Source organism: Elephas maximus, chromosome 13 (assembly GCF_024166365.1).
Source record: "Elephas maximus indicus isolate mEleMax1 chromosome 13, mEleMax1 primary haplotype, whole genome shotgun sequence".
Classification (NCBI taxonomy): Eukaryota; Metazoa; Chordata; class Mammalia; order Proboscidea; family Elephantidae; genus Elephas; species Elephas maximus.
The window spans coordinates 38,357,403-38,381,173 of NC_064831.1; the positions used below are offsets into that span (position 1 = coordinate 38,357,403).

General features: G+C 36.2%; 1 protein-coding gene across 3 annotated transcripts in view; it reads left to right on the forward strand.

Moving 5' to 3' along the window:
• The window catches only part of SLC10A7 (solute carrier family 10 member 7), a 355,475-nt gene that overhangs the window by 69,452 nt on the left and 262,252 nt on the right, over nucleotides 1-23,771 (forward strand). For all 3 annotated transcript variants that reach the window (XM_049905447.1, XM_049905445.1, XM_049905446.1), the window contains exon 5: nucleotides 21,444-21,482. In XM_049905447.1, the coding sequence (XP_049761404.1) occupies nucleotides 21,444-21,482 (39 nt within the window). The remainder of the gene's footprint in view (nucleotides 1-21,443; nucleotides 21,483-23,771) is intronic.

Here is a 23,771-nt window from a genome sequence, read left to right on the forward strand (position 1 = left end):
ACAAGGAACCTGGGTCATGGATAAATGAGAGAAAAATGGTAACAAGGGGCGCTGAAGTTTTCTTTTTCTAACCCTACTTTTCAGCGGTGACGGAGTAGGCAGTTTAGTAATTGGTGATATCTCATATTGACGATCTCCTAGTAAAATGTAAGAGCTAATCTAACTATCCCTCATTTACTAGTATAGTATAGTAGTAAAAGTTGTATGTTAGTGATTAGTTGACAGGAAACTGACAGTTGAGGGGAGTGAAAGGCAAAACCTGAGTTTGCATTCGTTTCCTTGCAGATAAACCTTGCCTTAGAACTAAAGGTCTGATACGTGCACAAAAATATCCAGATAAAATAAGTCTTTGTGTTATCAAAAGGCAACTGGGCATAAATGAGTAAACCAGATCTTTCCGTCACGGTAAAGCCTGTCCTGACACAACTGGACACTGATTGAGAAGACAATGAAGTAAACCTGGGCCTCAGCAAGCTCTTGGGCTTTTCAGAAAAAGCTCTGAGAGCCCCAAGAATGAAAATTCTTGAAGCATTTATCCAAATTTACCAAAAAAGGCGAAGGCACTTTCTGTGGCCACTGGAGTCCCAGCTGCCTCTTTGACAGGATGTAGTCAAAGTTTATAGTTGGTACTTTGTTCTAGGCTTGTCCTAGACCTCTTAAGGTCTCAAACTTGCAGAAATGATATTATCTTTTTTCCTAACAAGAGCGTGGATTTAGGAGTCAAATCCTGATTTCACCACTGATTCATTTAACGTCCCTGGTTCTTAGTTTTCACATCTATGAAATGGAATAACACTTATCTGGTAGGGTTTTTTTTTTATTAAATGAAAAAATACTTAAGGCATCTAAACCAAACCCACTGCCATCGAGTCAATTCCAACTCATAGCAACCCCATAGGACAGAGTAGAATTGCCCCATAGAGTTTCCAAGGAGCGCCTGGCGGATTTGAACTGCTGACCTCTTGGTTAGCAGCCGTAGCACTTAACTACTACGCCACCAGGGTTTTCTAAGGCATCTAGCTAATGCATTTTCTGGCCTATAGGAGGTACTCAATAAATGTCAGATTTTTTTCTTCTGCTCATGAAATACTATTTTGAAGGAAAAATAAGGAAGTTAAATCATTCCATTGTAAATTCCTGGACCAGAAAAACATTTTGTCTCCTGCCCTTGTAGAATTTTATGCATCATCATTCATTTAAGGCTCTGTAGCTGCTGATCTAGGGAAGAAAAATGAAATTCAGTTTGATTAATAAAACCTCTTACTAGGCAGTTTTTAAACTGTGGTGAAGCTAGGTTAAATGGGAACCAAGTGGGGCCATTTCCAGGGGTTTTGGAGGTTGAAGCAATTTGTTTTTGTACTTGTATCAGTACTTTTACTCTTTTAAATCTCATTTTTAGTCCCTTAGCTTCCATAATAAAGTCTTCAGTGCTATACATTTTTATTAAACATCTTTTTTGGACTCCAATTTGCACTTCAGGTAATATAACAAAATGTATGTGTTTCAAATATTCACTGCATAATTGTGATTAGAACATGTAATCCCTCAAAAGATGTTAATTGCAATTTAAATTCATGCTGAATATAATTAAGTGAGTTGGGGATTAGAAAGTAGATGTAAGGAGTAGTTCAGGGAATACATTCTTTAAAAGCATCAATTTTTTTTCTAAAAAATGTAAACCTCTTTCAACTTTAAGCCTAGAAAGATTAGAAATACAGAAGAGAAATACTAGAAATACAGGAGGAAGCGGTTAAAGGACATCTTAGAATAATATTACTCTATGGTCACTTGGATCGTCAGTTTAAGGTAATTGTGATTAAAGTTGCAGGGCTGGTTTGAGTAACCTCATTTATATTCTTGAAGAGCCTTTCAATACGTGTTAGCTCACTTGGTGTCTGTTAAAGACTTCATTTAAACTGAAAGAACTGCAGGGAATGATTGGGCAAGAAGTGGCAACAGAGGTCTTCTGGTCCAAACGTTATCTGACGCTTCAGTCTTCCTTCTACTATCCTGGCCAAGGGGGTGATTTATGAATAACTAGATGTAAATAGGCACTTTGTGCATAGACAGTTCATATTTAAGCAGTGCTTTTCTAAATTTCTTTTTTTTTTTTTCTGTTAAAGCTTTACTATATTAATGGAAATAAAGAGTAGTAGCCTTGGAAGAAACTCTAGTGCTGCTTTTTTTTTTTTCTTTTCTACTGTGTTAACCAAAACCCAAACCCGTTGTTGTCTAGTCAATTCCAGTTCGTAACGATCCTATAGGAAAGTAGAACTGCCCCGTAGTGTTGCCAAGGCTGTAATCATTCAGGAAGCAGACTGTCACATCTTTCTCCCAAGGAGCGGCTGGTGGGTTTGAACCGCCGACTTTTTAGTTAGCAGCCAAACCATTAACGACTGCCCCACTAGGTCTCCTTACTATCGTAGTTAAAGAATACTAAAACTTGAGATTTAAAAGTGTGAAGCAGTCATATCTCCCCGTGATTGGGGGAATTGACGTGTTAACTATTTAATATTGAATCTGAAAACAGATGTTCAAGGGCTACTGGAATAATACTGTACCTGTAAACCTTTTTATTCATAAGTTTTCCTAGGAATACGTTTCAAATCAGGGATTAGTTTTAAGACAATCTAAACATTTTTTTAACATAGTTAATGCAAAAGTATTATTCCTGTTTTTAAGTCATTTAGTTCTTTATTTTCATGTGTGTCTAGAAAAGGAAAATATTAATTAACTTCATAAAGCAGTTTTGAGAGAGTGAGTTAGTTATTCTGGCTGCCTAACCTTTTACTGGACTTGTAAACAGATGCATTTTTAAACAAATTTCAAAGGCATTAAAAATGTTACTCTGAGTGGAAATATTTCACGTGAAGATTTCAGATGGGAAGCTTTGTCTTTGTTTCATGAGAAATTAAACACCCTTAAAGAAGAATCATGGATCTAGCTGAGCTTTACATCTGAAACAATTCTTCCACTTTAGCTAAAAGAAGCCCTGGTGGTGCGGTGGTGAAGCGCTGGGCCGCTAACCGAAGGGTAGGTGTGGATTGTATTCCTGCAGATCAGATTTTGACCTAAGATACTGTCTGCAGCTTTGAGTATTTAAACCCTCATCCATTTTGCTTGCAACTCCACATATATTTCTCCATTTATTTGCAACTTATTTTCCACAGAAATGAGTACTTTGATAATGGCTGTTATGAGTTCTTTTTCTAATAACATAAAATTACTGTTATTCCCAATGGAAGGATTTTTTTTCCTTTGCATTAGGTTCACATAAACGTAAATGTAATTTTTGACCAATGGCATAGGAAGGGAAAGACTTACCATTCATTCACTGTCCTATAGCACGTTGCATTGTGACATCGCCTACTCACACATGATATTCTAGAATGACTATATAATAAAATTTTACATTCTTATACTATTTAAAAATTCTTAATAATATATTTTTCTTATTAAAGCAACATGTATTCATAGAGGATTATCTAGAAAACATAGATAAGCAAAATGAAGATAATTCCAATGATCAGATAATCATATTAATATTTTATGTTTATCTTTCCAGACCTTTTTCTCTCCACACGTTTAACAAAATGGTATGATACAATGCATACTGTTTTTTGTAATTCTCTTTATCCACTTAATATATTATGAACATGTCTCCATAGTGTTTTATGGTATTCTTTTTAAAGACTGCTTCTTATCTTATATGTGGATGTGCAGTGATTTATTTCAGCCCTGGATATTTCCAACTTTTTTGCTATTAAAAATAATGTTATGGTGAAGACCTTTTTAGGTAAGTCTTGGATCTATTTTGTTTTCTTAGATAAAATTTTACAAGTGGAATCACTGGGTCAAGGAATATATATGGGCATTCTTAAGGATTCAATACCTATTGTAACATTTCCAGCAAGATTTAAATGAGGGCTTTGAACCAGTTGGTTCTGATTCAAACCCCTGCTGAGAATTTGCATTTCTAACAATTTCCCAGCTGCTAATTTGCATTTCTACCCCAGATATACTGAATCAGAATGTACATTTTTAATAAGAGCCCCCAGGTGATTCTTATGTAAAACTTCCTGGGAACTTGTTGGAAATGTAGATTCTCAGCAGGGGTTCAAAGGCTGGGTTTAAAGGGCATGAAGGCACTTTTCTCCTGAATTCTCATTAATCATAAGCATTATCATTTTTCAAAATCTTTGCAAATTGGGTAGTTTTCTCCCCACACTACTTTTGTTTTCTACTCTTGAGACAAGTCGATCCATGTTATAAAGATGGTAAATCCACATGATACTTTATAGAAATGTATACTTGATAAATATTTTTATTTCACACTTCCCTCCATCCACTTCAGTGCTTATAGAGTAAAATCTAGGGAGGAACATTTAATAAGTTGTTTTACTTCTTTATTTTACTTTAACCAAAAGAAATACACATTGTAGTTGCAGCATGTGTTGTTTAACTAGATCTCTGTCCATGTTATAAATGATGCCTGTAGAAGGATCTGGGGACAAGACCTTTAAGGTTTGGTTTTTTTTTTTTTAATCACAGTTCGAATCTTGGAGAACCTGAACTTATATAAGAGTGTTTGGGCTGCTGTTATTACACTGAAACCTTCTGAGAGTATCTTCTCGTGTAATTTTTTTAGAGAAAGTCACTTATAGATATAAAGTGTTTGACCAGAAGAAAGCCTCAGGTTGTCAGAGTTACTTATACACCGTTGTTCAGCTGGGCCTCTTTATTAAATCATCTCTTGGCAGTCCATTAGTTGTGGTGCTACAGCTATTGCATGGCCAACTAAGCTAATAGACCTTCAATCACTAACAGAAGGATAACCTTAATAAAAATTCGAAGTCGATTTAGTGCCTCACTGCTTGCTGAGTAGTGGTTTACTTTTTAGGGTGCCTATACAATTTCCATTCCGTGTGTTTTTGATATTCGTGTATATCTTATCTACCTTTAAAGTCAGGTAAGGATTAATCCCCTAGAGGAAAAAAAAAAAACCCAAACCTTTTGCCATTGAGTCAATTCCGACTCATAGTGACCCTTAGGACAGAGTAGAACTGCCCCATAGAGTTTCCAAGGAGCACCTGTTGGATTCGAACTTCTGACCTTTTCGGTTAGCAGCCGTAGCTCTTAACCACTACGCCACCAGGATTTCCAATGGCCTAGAGAAGGAAGAGTATTTTGGAGATCTTCCTTGCCATCCTGACTCTGCTGATGTCAACTGTTTTAATCTTCCGCAAGTCGCTTCCCATTCTGGACTTTTTTCCAGTGCTTATATGGAAAATTAGGAAATAAGGAAGAAGTTCTGTGGTATTTCTTTTGATAGTACTCTTTGCTTGTAGAAAATTTAAATTACATTCTAGAGAATGTAACAAAGTGAAACTTTTTTTTTTTTAATTTCAGGTGTGATTTTATAGGAAACAAAAGGACCTGCTGTATTCTGCCCCCTATAAAAATTTGAGTAACTAGAATTAAAAAAGGAAGGTGCACATTATTCAAGGGTAAATGATAGAGAGCAAAGCCTGTTTAACGTGAATTAACTTGAAAAAAAAACTAGCATTTTATAATGACTACTGAAAAATATGTTCAATTGGTCTTCATTTTGAAGAATTGAAGCTATAAATTATGAAAATAAGCTTTTTTTAAAAAAATCATTTATTTAACAAAATTCAGGTTATAACCATTTACTAATTCTTAGAATGAACAAAGAAAGAATCAAGTGTTTTCGTTGGGGGGGGGTGCAGGTTAATTAATTTTCCTGAGATAATTGTATAACATTATGGCACTTCTTTTGTCCTGTTTACTTTTGCAGTAATCATAAATACAATCATAAATATACAATTTTGCAAAAATAACTGAGGCTTTATCAATTTTCACAGACCCTCTCATTTAAAAAAAAAAAAAGATCACTTCACCCACCCTTTAAGCACCTATCCTATCATCATTTTAGAAAAAAAATTCTCATTAAATTTAAATTAAATTTTAAATCTGTCATTGGCTGTGTTCTGGTTTCATTGGCCTAATGAAATTCTGATCTTCTGAAGGACTTCCAGTTATATTTGGCAATCTATTTGCGTTTTGCTTGTGTAATACCATATAATCTCTTCAATCATTGAGAGAATAAGTAACAATAAATAAAGGGCAGAGATAGATAGTGTTGTGAAGTAGTTGGAGTGTGGGTGCCAGAAGGGAAAATGCTTTCTTGGGGATCCTTTTATAAATGGTCAGCCCTGAGCAAACATTACCCTGCTATGTCGTCCCTTGCTTCCTTGCACAGCCTAAGCTCTTTGGGGATTCAGAGAATGAATATTTGTATAATGAAGGCTTGCTGGGCCTTACTTTATATGCTGGTGGATCTGAACTGCCAACCCTCTGGTTAGCAGCCGTAGCAGTTAACCACTACGCCACCAGGGTTTCCTCCTAAGCGTATAAAAAATAGAGTTTAACATAATGCTTTTGCAGTTCATCTCTGTGTTTGCATGTATTAGTAGTTCATTGTTTTTTATAGTAAAGTAGTATTCCATTGTATGAAACGATCATGATTTGTTTATTCATTCACCAGTTGATAGACCTTTGGATAGTTTCCTGTTTAGAGCTATTGCAAATAAAGCAAAAGCTGCTATAAATGTTTGATTATGAGTCTTTGTGTGAGCATGTGAATATCTGTCCCTTGAGTAAATATATAGTAGTAGGATGGCCCAGTCATGTCGTAAACGTAGATATAATTTTAAAAGAAACTTCCAAGTTTTTCCAAAGTGGCTGTACTATTTTGGATTTGTATCGGCAACATTTGAGAGTTCTAGTTGGTCTGCATTCTTCACCAGTCCTGTATTGTCAGTTTCTTTTTAAGTTTTAGCCCTCCTAGTAGGTGTGTGGTAGTATCTCATTGTGATTTTATTTTACATTTTTCTAATAATTAATGATGTTGAGCATCTTTTCATGTGTTGGTTTGACATCCATATCTCTTCTTTAGTGAAGTGTCTTTTCAGGTATTTCCCCCCCTTTTTTTTTTTATTAGGTTGTCTTCTTATTATTTAGTTCTAAGAGTTTTATATATTCTGCATACAAGTCCTTTATCAGATATGTGTTTTGTAAATACTACCTGTCAGTGGCTTACTTTTTTCTTTTCTTAGCAGTGTCTTTGAAGGAAAGAAGTTTTAAATTGTGATAAGTATAATTTTCAATTTTTTTTAAGTTTTTTTTTTCCTTTTTATATCCAATCTGAGAAATCTTATTCTAACTCAGTCATGAAGATTTTCTTCTATGTGTTCCTCTACAAGTTTTATAGTTTTAGCTCTTACACTTAGGTCTGTGATTCATTCTAACTTACTTTTTATATATGGTGTGAGGTAAGAGTCAAAGCTCTCTTTTTTTTTTAATACGGATATACAATTGTTCCAGCACCATTTGTTGAAAAGACTATCCTTTCTCCATTTAATTCCTTCACACTTTTGTCCAAAATCAATTTACCATACATATGTAGGTCTATATCTAGACTCTATATATTGTATGTTTTTGATGCTATTGTCAATGGTATTATTTCATTAATTTCAGTTTAAAATTATTTCTTGCCAGTACACAGAAACACAATAGATTTTTACATATAGACTTTGTATTCTGCAGCTTTGCTAAACTCACTTATTATTCCTTGTAGCTTTTTGTTTTTTAGATTTTGGGGAGATTGTCTAGGATAATGCCATTTGTTTATAAAGACAGATCTATTTCTTTTCCAACCTTTTATTTTTCTTGCATGATTACATGACTTGAACTTTAAGGTAGCAGTGAGACTGAACATCCTTACCTTGTTCTTGAGTTTAGGAGAAAAGCATTTAGTCATTTACTATTCATTAAGTGTGATGTTAGCCATTCGTTTTTGATAAGGATATCCTTTATCAGGTAGATGAAATTCCTCTCAATTCTAGTTTTCTGAGAATTTTTATCATGAATGTATATTGAATTTTGTCATATATTTTTCTGCAGCTATTGACATATCATGGAAATCTTGGTGGCATAGTGGTTAAGAGTTATGGCTGCAAACCAAAAGGCCAGCATTTTGAATCCACCAGGCACTCCTTGGAAACACTATGGGGCAGTTCTACTCTGTCCTTTAGGGTCGCTATGAGTCAAAATTTACATGACAGCAGTGGGTTCGGTTTTGGGTTTGGTATTGGCATATGTTTTTTTTCTTTTTAAATCTGTTGATAAGGTGAATTGCCTTGATTGACTTTCAAATCTTAAATCAATTTTGCATTCTTGGAATGAACCCCAGTTGATCATGATGTTTTATCCTTTTTTTTTTTTATCTTGTTGGATTCAATTAGCTCACATTTTGTAAGGAGTTTTTTATCTGTCTATGTTCATGAGGATTATTGTTCTGCAATTTTCTTACGATGTTTTGGTCTGGTTTTGGTATCTGGCTAATGATGGTCTCATAAAATGATTTGGCAAATTTTCCCTCCTCTTTGTTTCCTGGGTGAGTGTTTGCAGAATTAGCATTAGTTCTTCTTTAAATGTTAGGTAGAATTCACCAGTAAAGGCAAAACTATACAGACAGTACAGCCATGTCATCCTGGAGATTCTTTCTAGGAAAGGTTTAACCACATATCCAACTGACTATTTAGGTTATCTGTTCTTTCTTGAGAGAGCTTTAGTAGTTTGTATCTTTCAAGGAATTTGTCTATTTCCTCTAAGTTGTTGAATTTTGGTGCATAATACTGTTTACCATATTTCCACATTATCCTTTAAATATCTGAAGGATCTCTAGTATATCCTCTCTTTGATTCCTGATATTGGTAATATGTCTTTTGCCTTTTCTTTTAGAGCAGGGATGGGCAAACTGTGGCCTGCAGGCCCAGTCAGACTTGTTGGATGTTTTCGTATGGTCTGCAAGTTAAGAATGTTTTTTATATTTTTTAGTTGGAAGAAGTCAAAAAAGAAGAAGAAAAAAAAACTGACATGTAAAAATTATATGGCAATCAAGTTTTGGTATCCTTAGAAAAAGTTTTATGGGAACATAGCCACACTCATTTGTTTACACGTTGGCTGTGGCTGCTTTTGCATTACAGCAGCAGAGTTGAGAATTCAAGGCCATATGGGCCACAAAACCTACAACATTTATTATACGGCCTTTTACAGAAAATGCTTACCCACCTGTTATAGAGGTTTACCAATTTTATTAATATTTATTTCAAAGAACTAGCAGTGAGTTTATCATCTGTATTGTTTTTCTGTTTTTTAATTCATTAGTTTCTGTTCGTACCTTTATTATTTACTTCCTTGTACTTATTTTGTGTTTAATTTACTCTTCTTTTTCTAATTATGTCTTTGGAAGTATGCTATCTGTTCCCATCTTGGTGTTCAGTGACATCATGCATGTAGCTTGAGATTAGCCATGGTAGGAGTATTTATACCATGAAATCAGCAAATATTACAAACTGGTGTTTCTCTCCTCATCGCAAGAGCCAGTTGTTAACTTTCACCAGCATAGTACTTGTAATATCAATAATACGGCTCTTTTTAATCTTCTGAGGGGACCTCACATAAAAAAATGATCTCAAATGAAGAGTTAATATAGAAAAGGGACAGACTTGTTAGTGAAAAATGTGATTTAAAATCTAGATTTTAAATCTAGGATTCTAAGAGATTATGCAGTATCTGATCTGGAAGACATGAACGATAGGATAGGCAGGCACCTTTTGTTAATGATTTCGGCATATCCCTGTTTGAGGAAAAGTGGCTCGATTAGATGATCTGCAGAAGTCCACTGCAGTTCTGTGAATCTGTGGTAAGTTATTTCCCAGAAGATGGCAGGCAAGCTATTTTATTGCTAATGAAAAGCTGATGAGAGAGTTATTGCTCAGGGATTGATCCATTGCCCTCTTAAGAAGCTCTGAGATTCCCAGACCTAACGGATGGAAAAGAGCAGAAATAACAGAGTTAGGTAGCTAGAGTCTAAAATTTGTGAGAAACATCAGATGCTTTCACTTAGGTTGTCACTTATGTTTTGTAGATGCCCTTCTAAACAAAGTGTTAGGGGAATTCTTGGCCAAGTCCTCTGTTGGTGTGCTGAGAGCTTAGACCCTGTGTTGGCATTAAATAGAACTTCCATTAATTGATCAGGGAAATGCTTGTTCTGTATAACTAGGAGATACTGAAAAAGCACACTTTAAAGGAAATTTAAGTAGTTTATTTCTATCCTTCCATAAGTCTCTGATACCATTGATTCTTTTTGTGTTACAGCTTTTGGTATGTCTGTTTTCTAGCCCTACCTAGACTGTGAGCAGGCACTCTGTGGTATTTATTTTTGTAACCACAGTGCCTAGCTAAATAAATTGCTTAATAAATTTTTGTTGAATGAATGACCAATTAGAGGAGCTTTGTCTTATTCATTTTTTGGCAGAGACACAAAACCCAAAAGTTTAAGAACAATTAAACTTTAGGAATATTGAGAAACTGGCGTTTTAAAAAGATGTAATGTCAAGTAGTGTGTAAGATTTTAAGTTAAATTTCATTCAACTTAATCTTTTTTTTTTTTTTTACAAGTTTTGAAATAAAAGGTAGTATGTATTTTCTATTTAAGAGTTGAGTGTTTCAGTAATTTAAACTTCTTGGTATCATCCTCAATTTCATTTAAATTTTAGTCAGACATTTATTGAGCAACCAATGTGTTCATAGCATTAAGTTTGCCTAAGATTAAAGAGGGAACCTCTAAAATTCCAGTTGTACTTAACATATAACATTCATTGTATATATATATTTTCCAATAAATACACAACCAGTATAACAGTGAAAATCAAGGAAAAGCACCCATAACCACTGTTGACGTTTTCACATATTCCCTTTATATATATATTTTATACACTGTTTTTAGAACAGTATAGATGTATGTTAAGAACAGTATGTATGTTAAAAACAGTATATATTCTAAATATATGTTAAAAACAGTATATAAAATCAGTATATAAAATAGGCAGTGTGGGTATAATAGAGAGAGCATGGGGAACGTCTAGAGACAAAGTGTATTCTGGCTTTGCCACTAGCTAATATGACCTTGGGAAAGATGCTTCACATCTCTGGAGTTCTGTTTCTTCATTTATAAAGGAATTGTCATTGTATCTAAGGGCCCTTCGCACTTGAAAATTCTGATTTCATTGAAATTGAACACCTTTGAAGACTGAGATTTCAGGAAGATGCAATTAAAAGTGTTTGCATAAGTCTATATTCATCTCTATTTTAAAGCAAATTTAAAACTTTGAACTGTTATCTATTTCCCACTAATATCATTAGTTTTTTTTTTTATTATGAACCAGTAATGCTTAAAATAACTTACATTTCCTCTAGAAGGCAAAACTACAATTGATGTAGTTATTTGAGTTGATAAATATGTTTTTAGGAAAATGTTAAAAGAATTCTTGCAAGCTTTTAAGCATGCTGTCAGAAATAAGAAATACAGAATTACCACTATTTTAAGTACATGGTCTTTTGTTACAAAAGTGTGCCAAGGAGAAAAAGCAGGTGTGTGTAACTTGATTCTTTTTGCACCTCAAGAAAATTGATTTTGCCCAGCCCTGCCTGCTGCATATTGTGGGAATGTAGATTGGTATCCAAGAACTATCGTGTGTTACGTGCCAAGGCTTTAAAAGTGTTAAAAGGTGTCTGGTTTGTCTTAGGAGGGTTGATTTGCACATTAAACAATTTTTGTTGGACAGTTAACATGTCCTTTTACTTTTACCATTCTGCACTCAGATTTTTTTGTATGCATTTTAACGGTTATTTAAGAGTCCCCATGTGCTTAGAAAGGAATCTGAATATATGTGCCTTTTTAAAAGAGCCTCAGCACAATGTAGGTTATTCCATCAATACCATCAAATGACTGGGAGCTGTAGTTGGAACAATATGTAAAAATACAGCTTGTGAAAGATCTCCTTTATTAACTGTCATCATCCTCAGAATATATGTTCAAATAAACGTTGTGCAATAACTAAATTTGAGATTAATAGGCCCCTTAAGAAACGGCGAAGTCATTCAGAATAGTCAGTGAAAAATAGGCTGTAAGACTGTAACATGCACATATTGTCCTGCTTACATGCTCTCTCTGGTGTCGTTCCCATTTATCACTGTCGGCGGTCTCTGTTCTCATTAAAACACTCTTGCACAAAAGCAACTTAATTTTCTTAAGAGGAGAGGACACCTGATTCAATTTAGCACCCGCAGACAGTAACTTGAATATATTTTTTTCTTGCCTGAATTGAGATGAATAGTTACAAACAAGAATAGGAGCCTTCCTGCCCCCCTGCCCCCCGCATTCACCTCGAGATTAAGGATATTAAATAATTTTTCCGCTAGTATCAAGAAATGGATCTGTAGAAATAGGCGAGAAACGTAGCTTCCTCTTGGAAAAGCAGTTGATGTCAAACATTTACTCTTAAATTACAAATATACTTACATATGTTTAAACTTCTCATAGTTCCTGTAATATTTTTAAAACAAAGAATTAAAGTGATCATTAAGAAGGTGGATTTTTTGGTACCTGTTCTAAAATTAATCTCTTCAAATTGGAGAATGACTTGTAGCCGTACTATAGTCTTCATTTAGATTTATTTGTTGAGAAGAAATAGTAATGATTTTAAATAATATTCTACTTTTTACCATTGCTACTTAAAAAAAAAAATTCAATGCCATAAATAATGGACTTAAATGAAGGGTGCTCCATTAAGTTTGAGCATGGTGCATAAACTTGTTTTAACTGCTGTCCTGTATTCCCTATACATTTAATTTTCTCTGGTATGGCTTAATAATACATGTGATATAGAAACATAATTATTTAAAATCATAGTTCTTATGGGATCTATATGGTAAAAGTAGTAGTAATCAAGTGGTCAGTATTAAAATACCCTTTTGAGGTGCTCATCGGAAAGCCAATTATAACTGGCTGATAGAGCTATGGTTTGTTTAAAATAACAGAGAATCAACTTTTCTTATTTTTTAATTGCCTTTATGTAGCAGTTTACAAAATCTCTGACAAATAAAATATTTTGGGTTTCCATATTAATGGAAGGCCAAGGACTGGACTTCAGTCTTTGATGCTTTAGTTCTTAAGTTTTTTCAAACTGAACCCAGGCTTAGGAAGGAAATAAGTATTAAGGTCAGTCTCCTTCCTGGGAATCAGAGACTGGATTGATATAAATTCACGTAGTGGAGGAACTTCTTCAGAGTTAGACAATTCAGCTTTGATCCCCAATTGTGACCGGTGTCAATTTTCTTTTCCTTTTTTTTCAGTGACGTATTGTGCCATATGCAATGGGAACAAGAGAGTATGCTACATACACAAATAAAATTTGTGTCTTAAAGGAAGCACTTTTGATTTATCCAATCTGCCTGATTTCTCCTTTATTATTTTGTTTCTTGTTTAGGGACATGATTGTATCAGTTAGGCCTTCAGTAATAGACATCAGACTACAAGCAGTTTACACGAGCGTACACCAAGATGCCTGGAGGTTAAGGGCTGCTGGCATTTGCTCAGTAGCTCAGTGAGCGGCTGTCTCTGCGACTCTATTGGCCTTTCTCTTATGGCTGCAAGATAGCTTTCATGGCTCTAGGCAGGAAGAGGAGAGGAAGGGGCAGTGCCAGAAACTAACCTCTCACCCTCCCGTCTAGCACATAGCAGTTTATATTTCATTGGCCAGAACTTTGTTGTATGGCAACGCTTAGCTTTTCCTTTTTTGTTTGTGCTTTTTGTATCTCGTTTGAAAAATTGTTTCCTTTTCTGAAGTATTCTCTTATATTTTCTTCTAAAAGCTTTGCCTTTCACATTTAGGTCTTTAATGTATCTAGTATTTTATTTTATTTTTTTTAGTATATAATGAAAGAGACAATTATTCTTCCTTTCCTCAGGGATTCGTAATGGCACTCTTGTCATATACCAGTTGCCACGCATATATATGCATCTGGTTTTCCGTTTCAGAAGTGCAGTTTTAGTCTTTTAATAGTCTGTCTTCTTATTCCCCCTCAACACACAGACATACATACACACATATGGGGGCATCCCTTTTTATTACGGTTTTTATCTCTTTAATAACTTTACACATACTTATTTAATAGTCATTTCAGACTTTTATATTACCCACGGACCTAGGGGTGCCAAGTCTGTGTAGTTTACCTACTGTCTCTCTTCTGGTGTTTGCTTTCTCATGTGGTTCGTAATTTTTTATTATAAGCTGCTGTTCAGAGGAGTTGTTTTAACTGGGAATCCACTTTGTTCTGAGTTGTTGAAGTGCCCCCAAAAAGTTTTCCATTTGCTTCTTCCAGGGCCTCAGGAGTTCTACTGGTCCTTGAACTGTTTTGTCTTGTCTTTTTTTTTTTTCTTTCAAAAATTAATCTTTAGATTGGTATTCGTCAATCATATGGGTAGTGTAATTCACACCCGCCCTTTATGCAGGTCTTATGTTGCTTTCTGGAATTTGTATGTAGGGTTTTGCAGTTTCTCTTATACAGTGAGTGGGAGCAGTCCTTCTAGCATTCTGCTCTGCTTTATGCATGAATCAGTACCATCCAGGACACTGTAGCATCAACTCGTGCTGTACCACCCTGGCTTTGACTTACTTCTTTATGTCTAGTACTTGTTTTTCTGTTTTGTTTTGTTCAGATCTACCCTGTCCTACAGGGGCGTTATGAGTGGAATCGACTCACCGGCAACGGGTTTGGCTTTTGGCTTTATCTATTTAAAATGCTGTGTTGTCATTGCAATCTCTTTATTGAGTGGCACGAACTCAAGGATTATAGGCATGTAATGCCTTCTCACCTGTTCTCTTTCCCACTTGCCGTTGACAGCATCTCTGGCAGATCTCACAGCATTTGGGCCACTGTTGGTTATAAAAATCATCTCATAGTTACTAATTAGGATTAACTTTTAGGGATTAAATAATCTTGGCCAGTCTAGTATGGAGCTTCAGATTCTTTTTTTTTTCCCCAACGTAGGCCTAACCTATGTTTTTAAAACGTAGAAAATTATACTTTTTTCTTACCGAATACCTACTTGTATGGTAAAAATATAGATGGGCAAGACCAGTGGGGAAGGAGTCATGATCTGTTTCACTGTTTTTGTTTTATTTTGTTTTAACCTTCTAACCTTTCCTGCTTCTGGCTTCTTCAGAGTCAGGATTAAGGGGAGGTCAAGTACACTCGAGGAGGTCAGGAAGAGGCAAAATTGGTGCTGTTGTAGTCTGGCCACGAATGCCCTCTATCATAGCAGGTGTCCACATGTTAACTCTTTTTGCTGGCTGCATTGTGAGAGAGGGTTCTTCACAATGCACCTCCAGCCCCTGCCCCTAATTGAATGCCTTCGGCCTCTTGTTGCTGAAGTCTCTTCCTGCTGTCTTGGGTGCAGTCTCTCACAAGGAATCGAGTCTGAGGGGGGTCTTCCTGGGCATCTCTTTGGCCCACAGGGAATTGTCAAAACCTTGCCTTATATCAGAATCGGAGTATACTTTGCCCAGTTGTTTACCCTCTCTCCTTGCCCTACCACTGTGGTCTGTTCTAGGCAGCCTTCCACTTTGCCTTTTCCGGTCGGGAAGCAAGTACTTGTATCTGGTTCACTGCCGTACCCTCTTGTCTTCCCCAATTTTAGGGAATGCATGATGATATTTCCAAGACCTCTTAAAGTGTGCAGTCTCTGTTCCTGTGATATTTCACCTCAGTAAAGATCCAGCATTCTTGCTTCCTTGGAATTTCTACTGTCTTCATTGTTAGTTCTTCTGTAGACCTCACCGCCAGCCTCAACTTGGGAGGTGTGGTGGGCAGGTCCACTTTCACTCTGAGGGGAAGAGAAATAGTCAAAGCATCCTCTACTTCTAGGAATATCCTTTTATCAGTCTCCTCTGGAATTTCCAGTCTTCTGCAGCCTGCATGCGGAAGTGACCCCTGTTCTAGTTTTGTTGTCTTTTTATAAGTACTGCATGGACTGGTATCTTTAGAATAGCAGGGTACTTGGCCACAGACTTGTCTTAGTTTGCAGCATAAGTTGCCAATTCTGAGACAAAAGTAAATGTCCCATTTTAACGTTTTGGTAAGCATTTTTGTATACTTTGACTGGAAAGCAAAGAATGCAACAGCCAAAACCAAAAGTTTCATAAAATTAACTTGCACTACATTGTTTACACTCATTGTAAACAATGGATTTTTCTTTTACTTATGAACCAGCATTATGAAAATTTTAGATGTAATGTCCTAGGAGACAACTTGGGTAGGACCTAGCAGTGTTCACGTACTTGAAGTACCGTCATTTAAAAGAGGGACTAGGCACACTTACGTAACTGTAGAGCATGGTCAGTACATGGCAGTTATGGGAAGGTTTCAGGGTTAGTGTAAGGTAGAACTTCATAACATTTAAAGGCATTCAGCAATGGAAGAACCTGCTTTTATGAGTTGGAGAAATCTTTGTCCCCCATTGTTTTTTTTTTAAATTTGCCTTTTTATTTGAAATAATTCTGAGTAGGTAATGAAGAAATTCACTATTGAATTTGCTCAGTTTTCCAAAATAAATAAAGGCATGCTGTACATTACATGGAAACCCTGGTGGCGTAGTGGTTAAAAGCTACGGCTGCTGACCAAGAGGTTGGCAGTTCGAATCTGCTAGGCGCTTCTTGGAAACTCTATCAGGCAGTCTGCTCTGTCCTATAGGGTCACTATGAGTCGGAATTGACTCGATGGCAGTGGGTTTGGTTTGGTTTTGGCACATTATATAAAGAACCAAAAGTAAAATATTGCATATTGGGTAAATTGGGCAGATACTAAAAGCAATGTATTATCTAAAAATGTATAATATAAAGGAAGCCAACTTACTCAGTATTAAAAAAATAGTTCAATATGAACTCTTCTGATAGCATTGAGCTAATTATCTATCAGATGTAATTACACCAAGGTGTATACTTTGCAGATGGAATTCCTGAGTTAATAATGGAAACTTACTGTGCAGGTCATTCATTGGCACAAGAAATGTTTGTTCATTCACTTATTCACCCGTTTTTGATTCGGCAACATTTTTTGAGGCTCTGCTGTGAGCCAGAGGCTGCTGTAGGCACTGAGATTACAACCTTGAACAAATTAGACAAATTTTTGTTGTGATGGAGCATTCTAGAGAGGGAGTGGGTTTTAAATTTTTTTTTTTTTTAAGCAAAGAAGATAATAACAAATGAATGCTATATTTGAAAATCAGCAGACTAGCCCAGGTACGGCTACCAAAATGTTGTGGTTGTTGTTAGTTGCTGCCGAATCGGCCCTCGACTCATGACGATTCCATATACAACAGTACTGGACCATTGTGATCCACAAGGTTTTCATCGGCTGATTTTCAGAAATAGATCACCAGGCTTTTCCTCCTAGTAGAGGAGTAGAAACTCATATCCCAAGAGAGTATGGTGGCATAATCCAAAGGGTCCTACCTTCAGAACAAATTGTCTTTGGTGGCTCACGTTTGATATCAGCACATGAAGTTTGTATTCTATATACAAGCTGTAAAGCCACATTTGTTTTAATACAAAAATGACACTGTTTTTTTTGGTGTGTTTTGAAAACCAAACATTCACATGATATAATGTTTCGGGAGGGTGTACTGTGTTCATCCTGTGGCTTCTTATACCCCCAGCATGATGATGCGTGCTCCAAAGGGTACCCAACCTCTGGCTTGTGAGACAACCAGCAGGAGATATCATTAACATCCTAAGGAGCATTAGAAATCTTAATTTTATTTTAAAATAAAATATTTATTATATTTTTAACACAAAGGGGTTTAGAAAATATCTCAACATCTCCCTGTCCAGATAACCCTTGTGGAAATATAAAAAAGTAACGTGTTATTTGAAAAAATAAAAAAAGAAAGACAAACAGAAAAGAATGAAAACCAACCAACCAACAAAGCAAACGGACCCCTACCCAATCTCTTGGAACAGAGTTAACCATAGTTAGGAATTTTTTATAGAACCTTCCAGGAAAAAAAAAAAATTTTTTTTTTTGCACTTGGTTGTGTGTGTGTGTATTTACACAATAGGGACCATAAACACTGTTTTGAAACTTGCTTTTTTTACTTATAGTATCTTGGTATGCTTTTATATCAGTATATCCAGGTTATCCTCTTTGTAATGGCTGCAGAGTATTCCTCGGTAATTATAGATTTTACACGCAAATACATCTACTGCTGTATTGCAGCGGTAAATTCTAAAGCATTTATGTGGCAATATAATAACAGGAAGGTTCAGGCATTTTAAGGGAAGTAAAACAAGATACTGTGAAAGATTCTTATATTTGGTAGGAGATGGAACTAATGAAGTCTAAATTTCTTGACATTGTTAATGTTCGGTATGGTGACAGTTGTCAGATCCAGCCTCTGGATTCTCCCAAGCACATGGAATAACTTGGTAGGAGAGGTAGACTTTGGACATCCTTGGGAATCTACTTATTTCAGCAATTCTGTTGGCAAACGTGGGTGTGTAGAATTAGCTTCATGAGATTCTTCTGTAGAAGATCTTAGAATGTAATGGGACAGGCAGGCAGGTAAATAGGTCACTTCCATACAACGTGAAAAGTGCCTTGGCAGAGGTATGCTCAGGATGTTCTGGGAACAGGTGTGGGGACACTCAGCCAGCATTCTTACTTCCTTGCAGCTTCTCCTATCTTCATTGTTAGTTCTTTTGTAGACCTCACTGCCAGCCTCAACTTGGGAGGTGTGGTGGGCAGGTCCACTTTCACTCTGAGGGGAAGAGAAATAGTCAAAGCATCCTCTACTTCTAGGAATATCCCTTTATCAGTCTTCTCTGGAATTTCCAGTCTTCTACAGCCTGTATGCGGAAGTGACCCCATTCTAGCTTTGATGTCTTTTCATAAATACTGCATGGACTGGTATCTTTAGAATAAGTAGCAGGGTACCTGGACACAGACTTGCCTTAGCTTGCAGCATAAGCTGCAGTTCACCTAAGTGTGCATGTATTCGTGTGTCAACGTGTGTGTTGGGGTGTGGTTAAAAGCTTGGAAGGGTGATGTGTGAGCCAAATCACTAAGGATGAATGGGAGTAAGTAGGTGAAGGAAAAAAGAAGGGCATTCCAGGCCAGGGAGCAAGGAGGTAGAAAGAACATGATGAGTTTGGGGAATCACAAGTAGCTTAGTGTTGCAGGAATATAAAATTTGAGGCAGGGAATGAGATAGACAGAGACCTGTTCGTGGTAAACATTATACATCATGGTAAGGAGCTTAGAATTCCTCAAGTCAGAAGACATGCGTGTCTTTCATAATAGCAGTTAAATGCTTCAGTATTCATCATTACTCTTTGGAACTCTGGAAAACAACTATAGACTTCAGCCATCTATTAGCTCAGTTATCTGTTGCTCGATTCTATTGCGTCCAAGATCCTTAGTTCAGTTTCAGATTTCACAGGCTTCTGCAGAGTACCCAGAACCTCAGTCAGCCATCTCAAAAATATTGCCAGAGCCAATGTGAGGGAGAAACAGGTGACAGTGTAGGTGAGTGCATTCAAGTCCATCATCACCGCCAGAAAAACATCTAAGGATAAGTGCCACGCTGACGTGGTTGGCCTGCAGCGTCTTTGAGCACCTAAGGTAGCCCATCACTGTCATCGCCATTGTTTATGAGATGCAGGAACATAGCCAATCCACGTAAAGTATACTGCTTGTGTTCAGGTTAAAAAGAGAAATGGTGGGAGCGGAAGTATAGTGATTTGATCTGATGGTTAATAGTTGGTATTTATTTCACTTTGACTTCTGACTCTTTGTTCTTCACATAATTCCATGTTTATTTAAATACTAGGCAAAACTGCTAGTTGTTTAATGTAAAGTTGGTAAAATGCTCTGCAAAGAAAGAAGTCCGAAAGAGATGAACTGAAAGGGGAAGACCTCATTTCTTTACTAAGAAGAGAGATAATCTGTTTTAAGGACAAAACTGGGTCTAGCAGTAAAAATTGTGGGGAAGGTGCATTTTTGTGGGAAGGAAGGCAATATTCCTTGTCGATGTTACTGAGACTCATTTACTTATTATCCCTTTTGACTTATTTTTACTCCATACATAAAGCTTTTGTCCTGGAATGTTCCATTATGGAATTCCAGAAAGATGTGTTAAATATGGTGCTGTAGTTTACAGTTGCCATCTGTAATGGTTTATGTAGCTGAATCTTTTATTTGTTTATTTTTTTTCCGTTGCTCCCTGCACAACACGGACCACCATATGCCATTGTCCCTGTCAGGAAGCAAAGGTTTCCCTGGTCTGTGCTTGTGCCTGTGTTTATGCCACAGAGGAGCTGTGGTCCAGTGCCATCTTTTATTGATATAGCCAGCAAAGGAGAAATCTAATGAAATTATCAAAGCTTTGAATTAATTATGAACCTGAATAGGAGAGCTCAGCTCTCTGGAGCCAAGGATCTCATTACCCATTCACTCTCATTGCATCTTCTTCTGGAGCAGAAGGCATTTTCAGCTACAGCTCTTAGCCTGCCTTTGGACTTTATTCAAACTTACTAAAATGACATCCTCTTCTTGCTACAATGTGGCTGATCATGTCCATGATGATTAATTTAATTCTGCTGTGGATCTACAGGACATGTAAATAAGTTTTCTCTACCCTCCTTTTGCCTTTTCTTATTGTTTTTCTCTCTCTCTTCTTTTCTTTCATCAAATTGGATTTTATACAAGTTTTTATCCTTTTGGGGTCATGTGAGAAGCTTTCAGGATTCAGGTGTAGCTTTATGGAATATAGTGATTGATTTAAAGTTAAGAGCTGCATTACATCTACTGTGTATTGCCTGGATGTTTAGGTAAGCACAGTCAAATATTTCTTCTCTGAATTATGAGCTCCAAATTGAAGTTTTGCTTGCTCGTTTCTACTTTAGAATTAACAGCCTAGCCAATGACTTCCATGGCCTTAATGGCATTGTTCATATTTCTAATGTGCAGTGTATGGGAACTGCAGATCTCACTTGTGGTTGTAGCTCATAGAGCTTATTATGTTCACTGATAGGCAGTAGTTAATGTTAACCTTACAATTCTGTTTTTCCCTCTCTTAGGAATATGAATTTTTTTTTTGATAAATAAATCAACTTCTGATTGTTTTAAGTCTAGTAACAAAATCAATAACAACAACGTTTCAATTTACTGTTGGTGATGATTCTTTTGGTATTACCATATAGATTCAAAGCATCTCATGGCAAGCCTTTTCTGCTTGCTTTTGAGACCCATTATTTATGAATTCCTAAGCTGCAGCTCATCTATCTTAGTAAACTACAGGCCACTGGCAATTTTTGTAAGCAGTGACTAACTTTGCTTTATGGAGTCAATGCTTCACGGTTTTGAATAGAAGGGGAAGGGAGAATGCTAACCTTTTCTTTTCCTATTCTTATTACTTTTCAGTGATTTTTCCCTCCCGTTTATTTTCTCTACAGGCAGCTGCAATATTTAATTCAGCCTTTGGAAGTTTTTTGGTAAGTAAACATGATTTAACCTGTCTATTTTAACTTGTGATGTTGTTTGTATGAAAAATTTGGTGAGAACTGGACTCATTTTACTATTTGGTTAAATATAAAAGTTCTTGAATTTTTTCATGTGCCATCATCAATATCCTGAGGAAAATTAGTTACTAAATAAAGCAAGTGTTCTCTTATAATTTGGAGGCTTGAGTTTAATATTCCATTTAATGGATTCAAGGAATCAATTAAAACACTACATGTCTCTTTATAGAGGTTATGTCAATATATTGATCATTTAATGAGGTCTTTTAGATTATTATTATTTTGTATCATGGGACCAAGATTTTGAAAAGGAAACATGACCCAGCTGGTCAGAAAGGGAATGCTAATTTACTTGTTGACATGTCATTTATTTTCTACGTTTCATTGTCAGTGAACTTACTGTCTTGGGTACTTCAGAGAAATCTGTGTGAAAAAAATTTCAAATGTAGAAATAACTAATGAGTAAATTGCAAGAAAAGGCAATATTTTTGGAGGTATGAACCCTAAAGTTTATGGAAACAAATTCAAAAGTAGTTCAACTTTCATACATTCAACCAAATATAATTATGAGGACAATTATATTTTAGCATTTTTGATCATTGTTTTTTGAATAAATAATGTAACAAAGACTTGATTTCAAAGAATGGGAAAGAAAATACATTTTCTGTTAATCACATATTTTTATTTATCCCTTGAAACTTCGCAAAGATCGTGAAAATAAACTGGAACGTTATATTCTTGGATATATAACTCATTAACAAACATGTAGTTCAATGACTTAAAAAAAATTGAGAATAAAGTCAGTGGGGTATAAACTGATTCATGCATCTAGGTAAAATGTCAGTGACCTGTGTTTAACATGCTTTTATGTCATTTAATATTGTATGTATTTAAATGTAGTTGAAGCTTTTAAACATATTTTTACACAGTGTTAATTCTACGTAGTGCTGCACAGCTTTATATGTCATGTGGCGTTCCAGAGGAAACCCTGGTGGCGTAGTGGTTAAGAGCTACGGCTGCTAACCAAACGGTTGGCAGTTCGAATCCCCCAGATGCTGCTTGGAAACTTTAAGGGGCAGTTCTACCCTGTCTTATAGGGTCCCTATGAGTTGGAAGCTACTCCACAGCAACAGGTTTTTTGGATTTTAGTGTTACAGAGCTTTTAATATGTAGCTTCTGCAAAATACATGCTTCAGAGTCTATCCTATTTTTTTAAAAAAGGTAGTAATGTTATAATCTCCCAATGCTGTATTATTTATTACTGGGTTTTAGAAGAGAGGGAATGTAGTCTTAACAAAATCGGTTTCTAGAGCTACTTATTTTAGATTTAGTACTATTTTGCTAAGTCATTATTTCACATATACAAGTGCTGTTTTCTATATGTTGCCACAATTGTTCGACAATTATCTATAAAATATGATCTTGCTGGATGCCAATTTTTGTATATGGTTTGAAAATTATGTATACACTATCCTGATTTCCTAAGCTGGGTCTCTGACTCTTTAAAATGGGATGGCTAATTGCAAAAATAAGGCTTGAGGCAATTATCTGAATAACTGAAGCAAGATACACTGTCCCTTACTGGAGAACGAGCTAAGTATAGTTTGGGCTTTGCACTGACTGTGTAAACATATCGTGCTATCTGTTCTACCAGGCCCAATTCTTTGATAAGGCCCAGCACTAGGTGAAACTTGTCCTGGTAGTGTCTTAGTCATCTAGTGCTGCTGTAACAAAAATACCACAAGTGGGTGGCCTTTACAAACAGAAATTTATTTTCTCACAGTTTAGCAGGCTAGAAGTCTTTTAAGTTCAGAGCGCTTGCTCTAGGGAAAGGCGTTCTTTCTGTGTCGGCTCTGGAGGAAGGTCCTTATCTCTTCTGAACTTCGGCTCCTGGGCAGTCTTCATGTGACTTGGCATTCGTCTTCTCCCATCTTCTCTGTTTCCTTGCTTCTTGTTTCATCTCTTTTATATCCACTGCCATTGAGTCGATTCTGACTCGTAGTGACCCCATAGAGTTTCCAAGGCTGTAAATCTTTACAGAAGCCGACTGCCACATCTTTCTCTCCCAGAGCTGCTGGTGGTTTCGAACCCCTACCCTTTTGGTTAGCAGTGGAGCTCTTTAACTATTGTGCCTCTAGCTACACTCTACACTAATCCTGCCTCATCAACGATAACAAAGACAACCCGTTCCCAAATGGGATTATAACCACAGGCACAGAGGTTAGAATTTACAGCACATATTTTGGGGGGACACAATTCAAT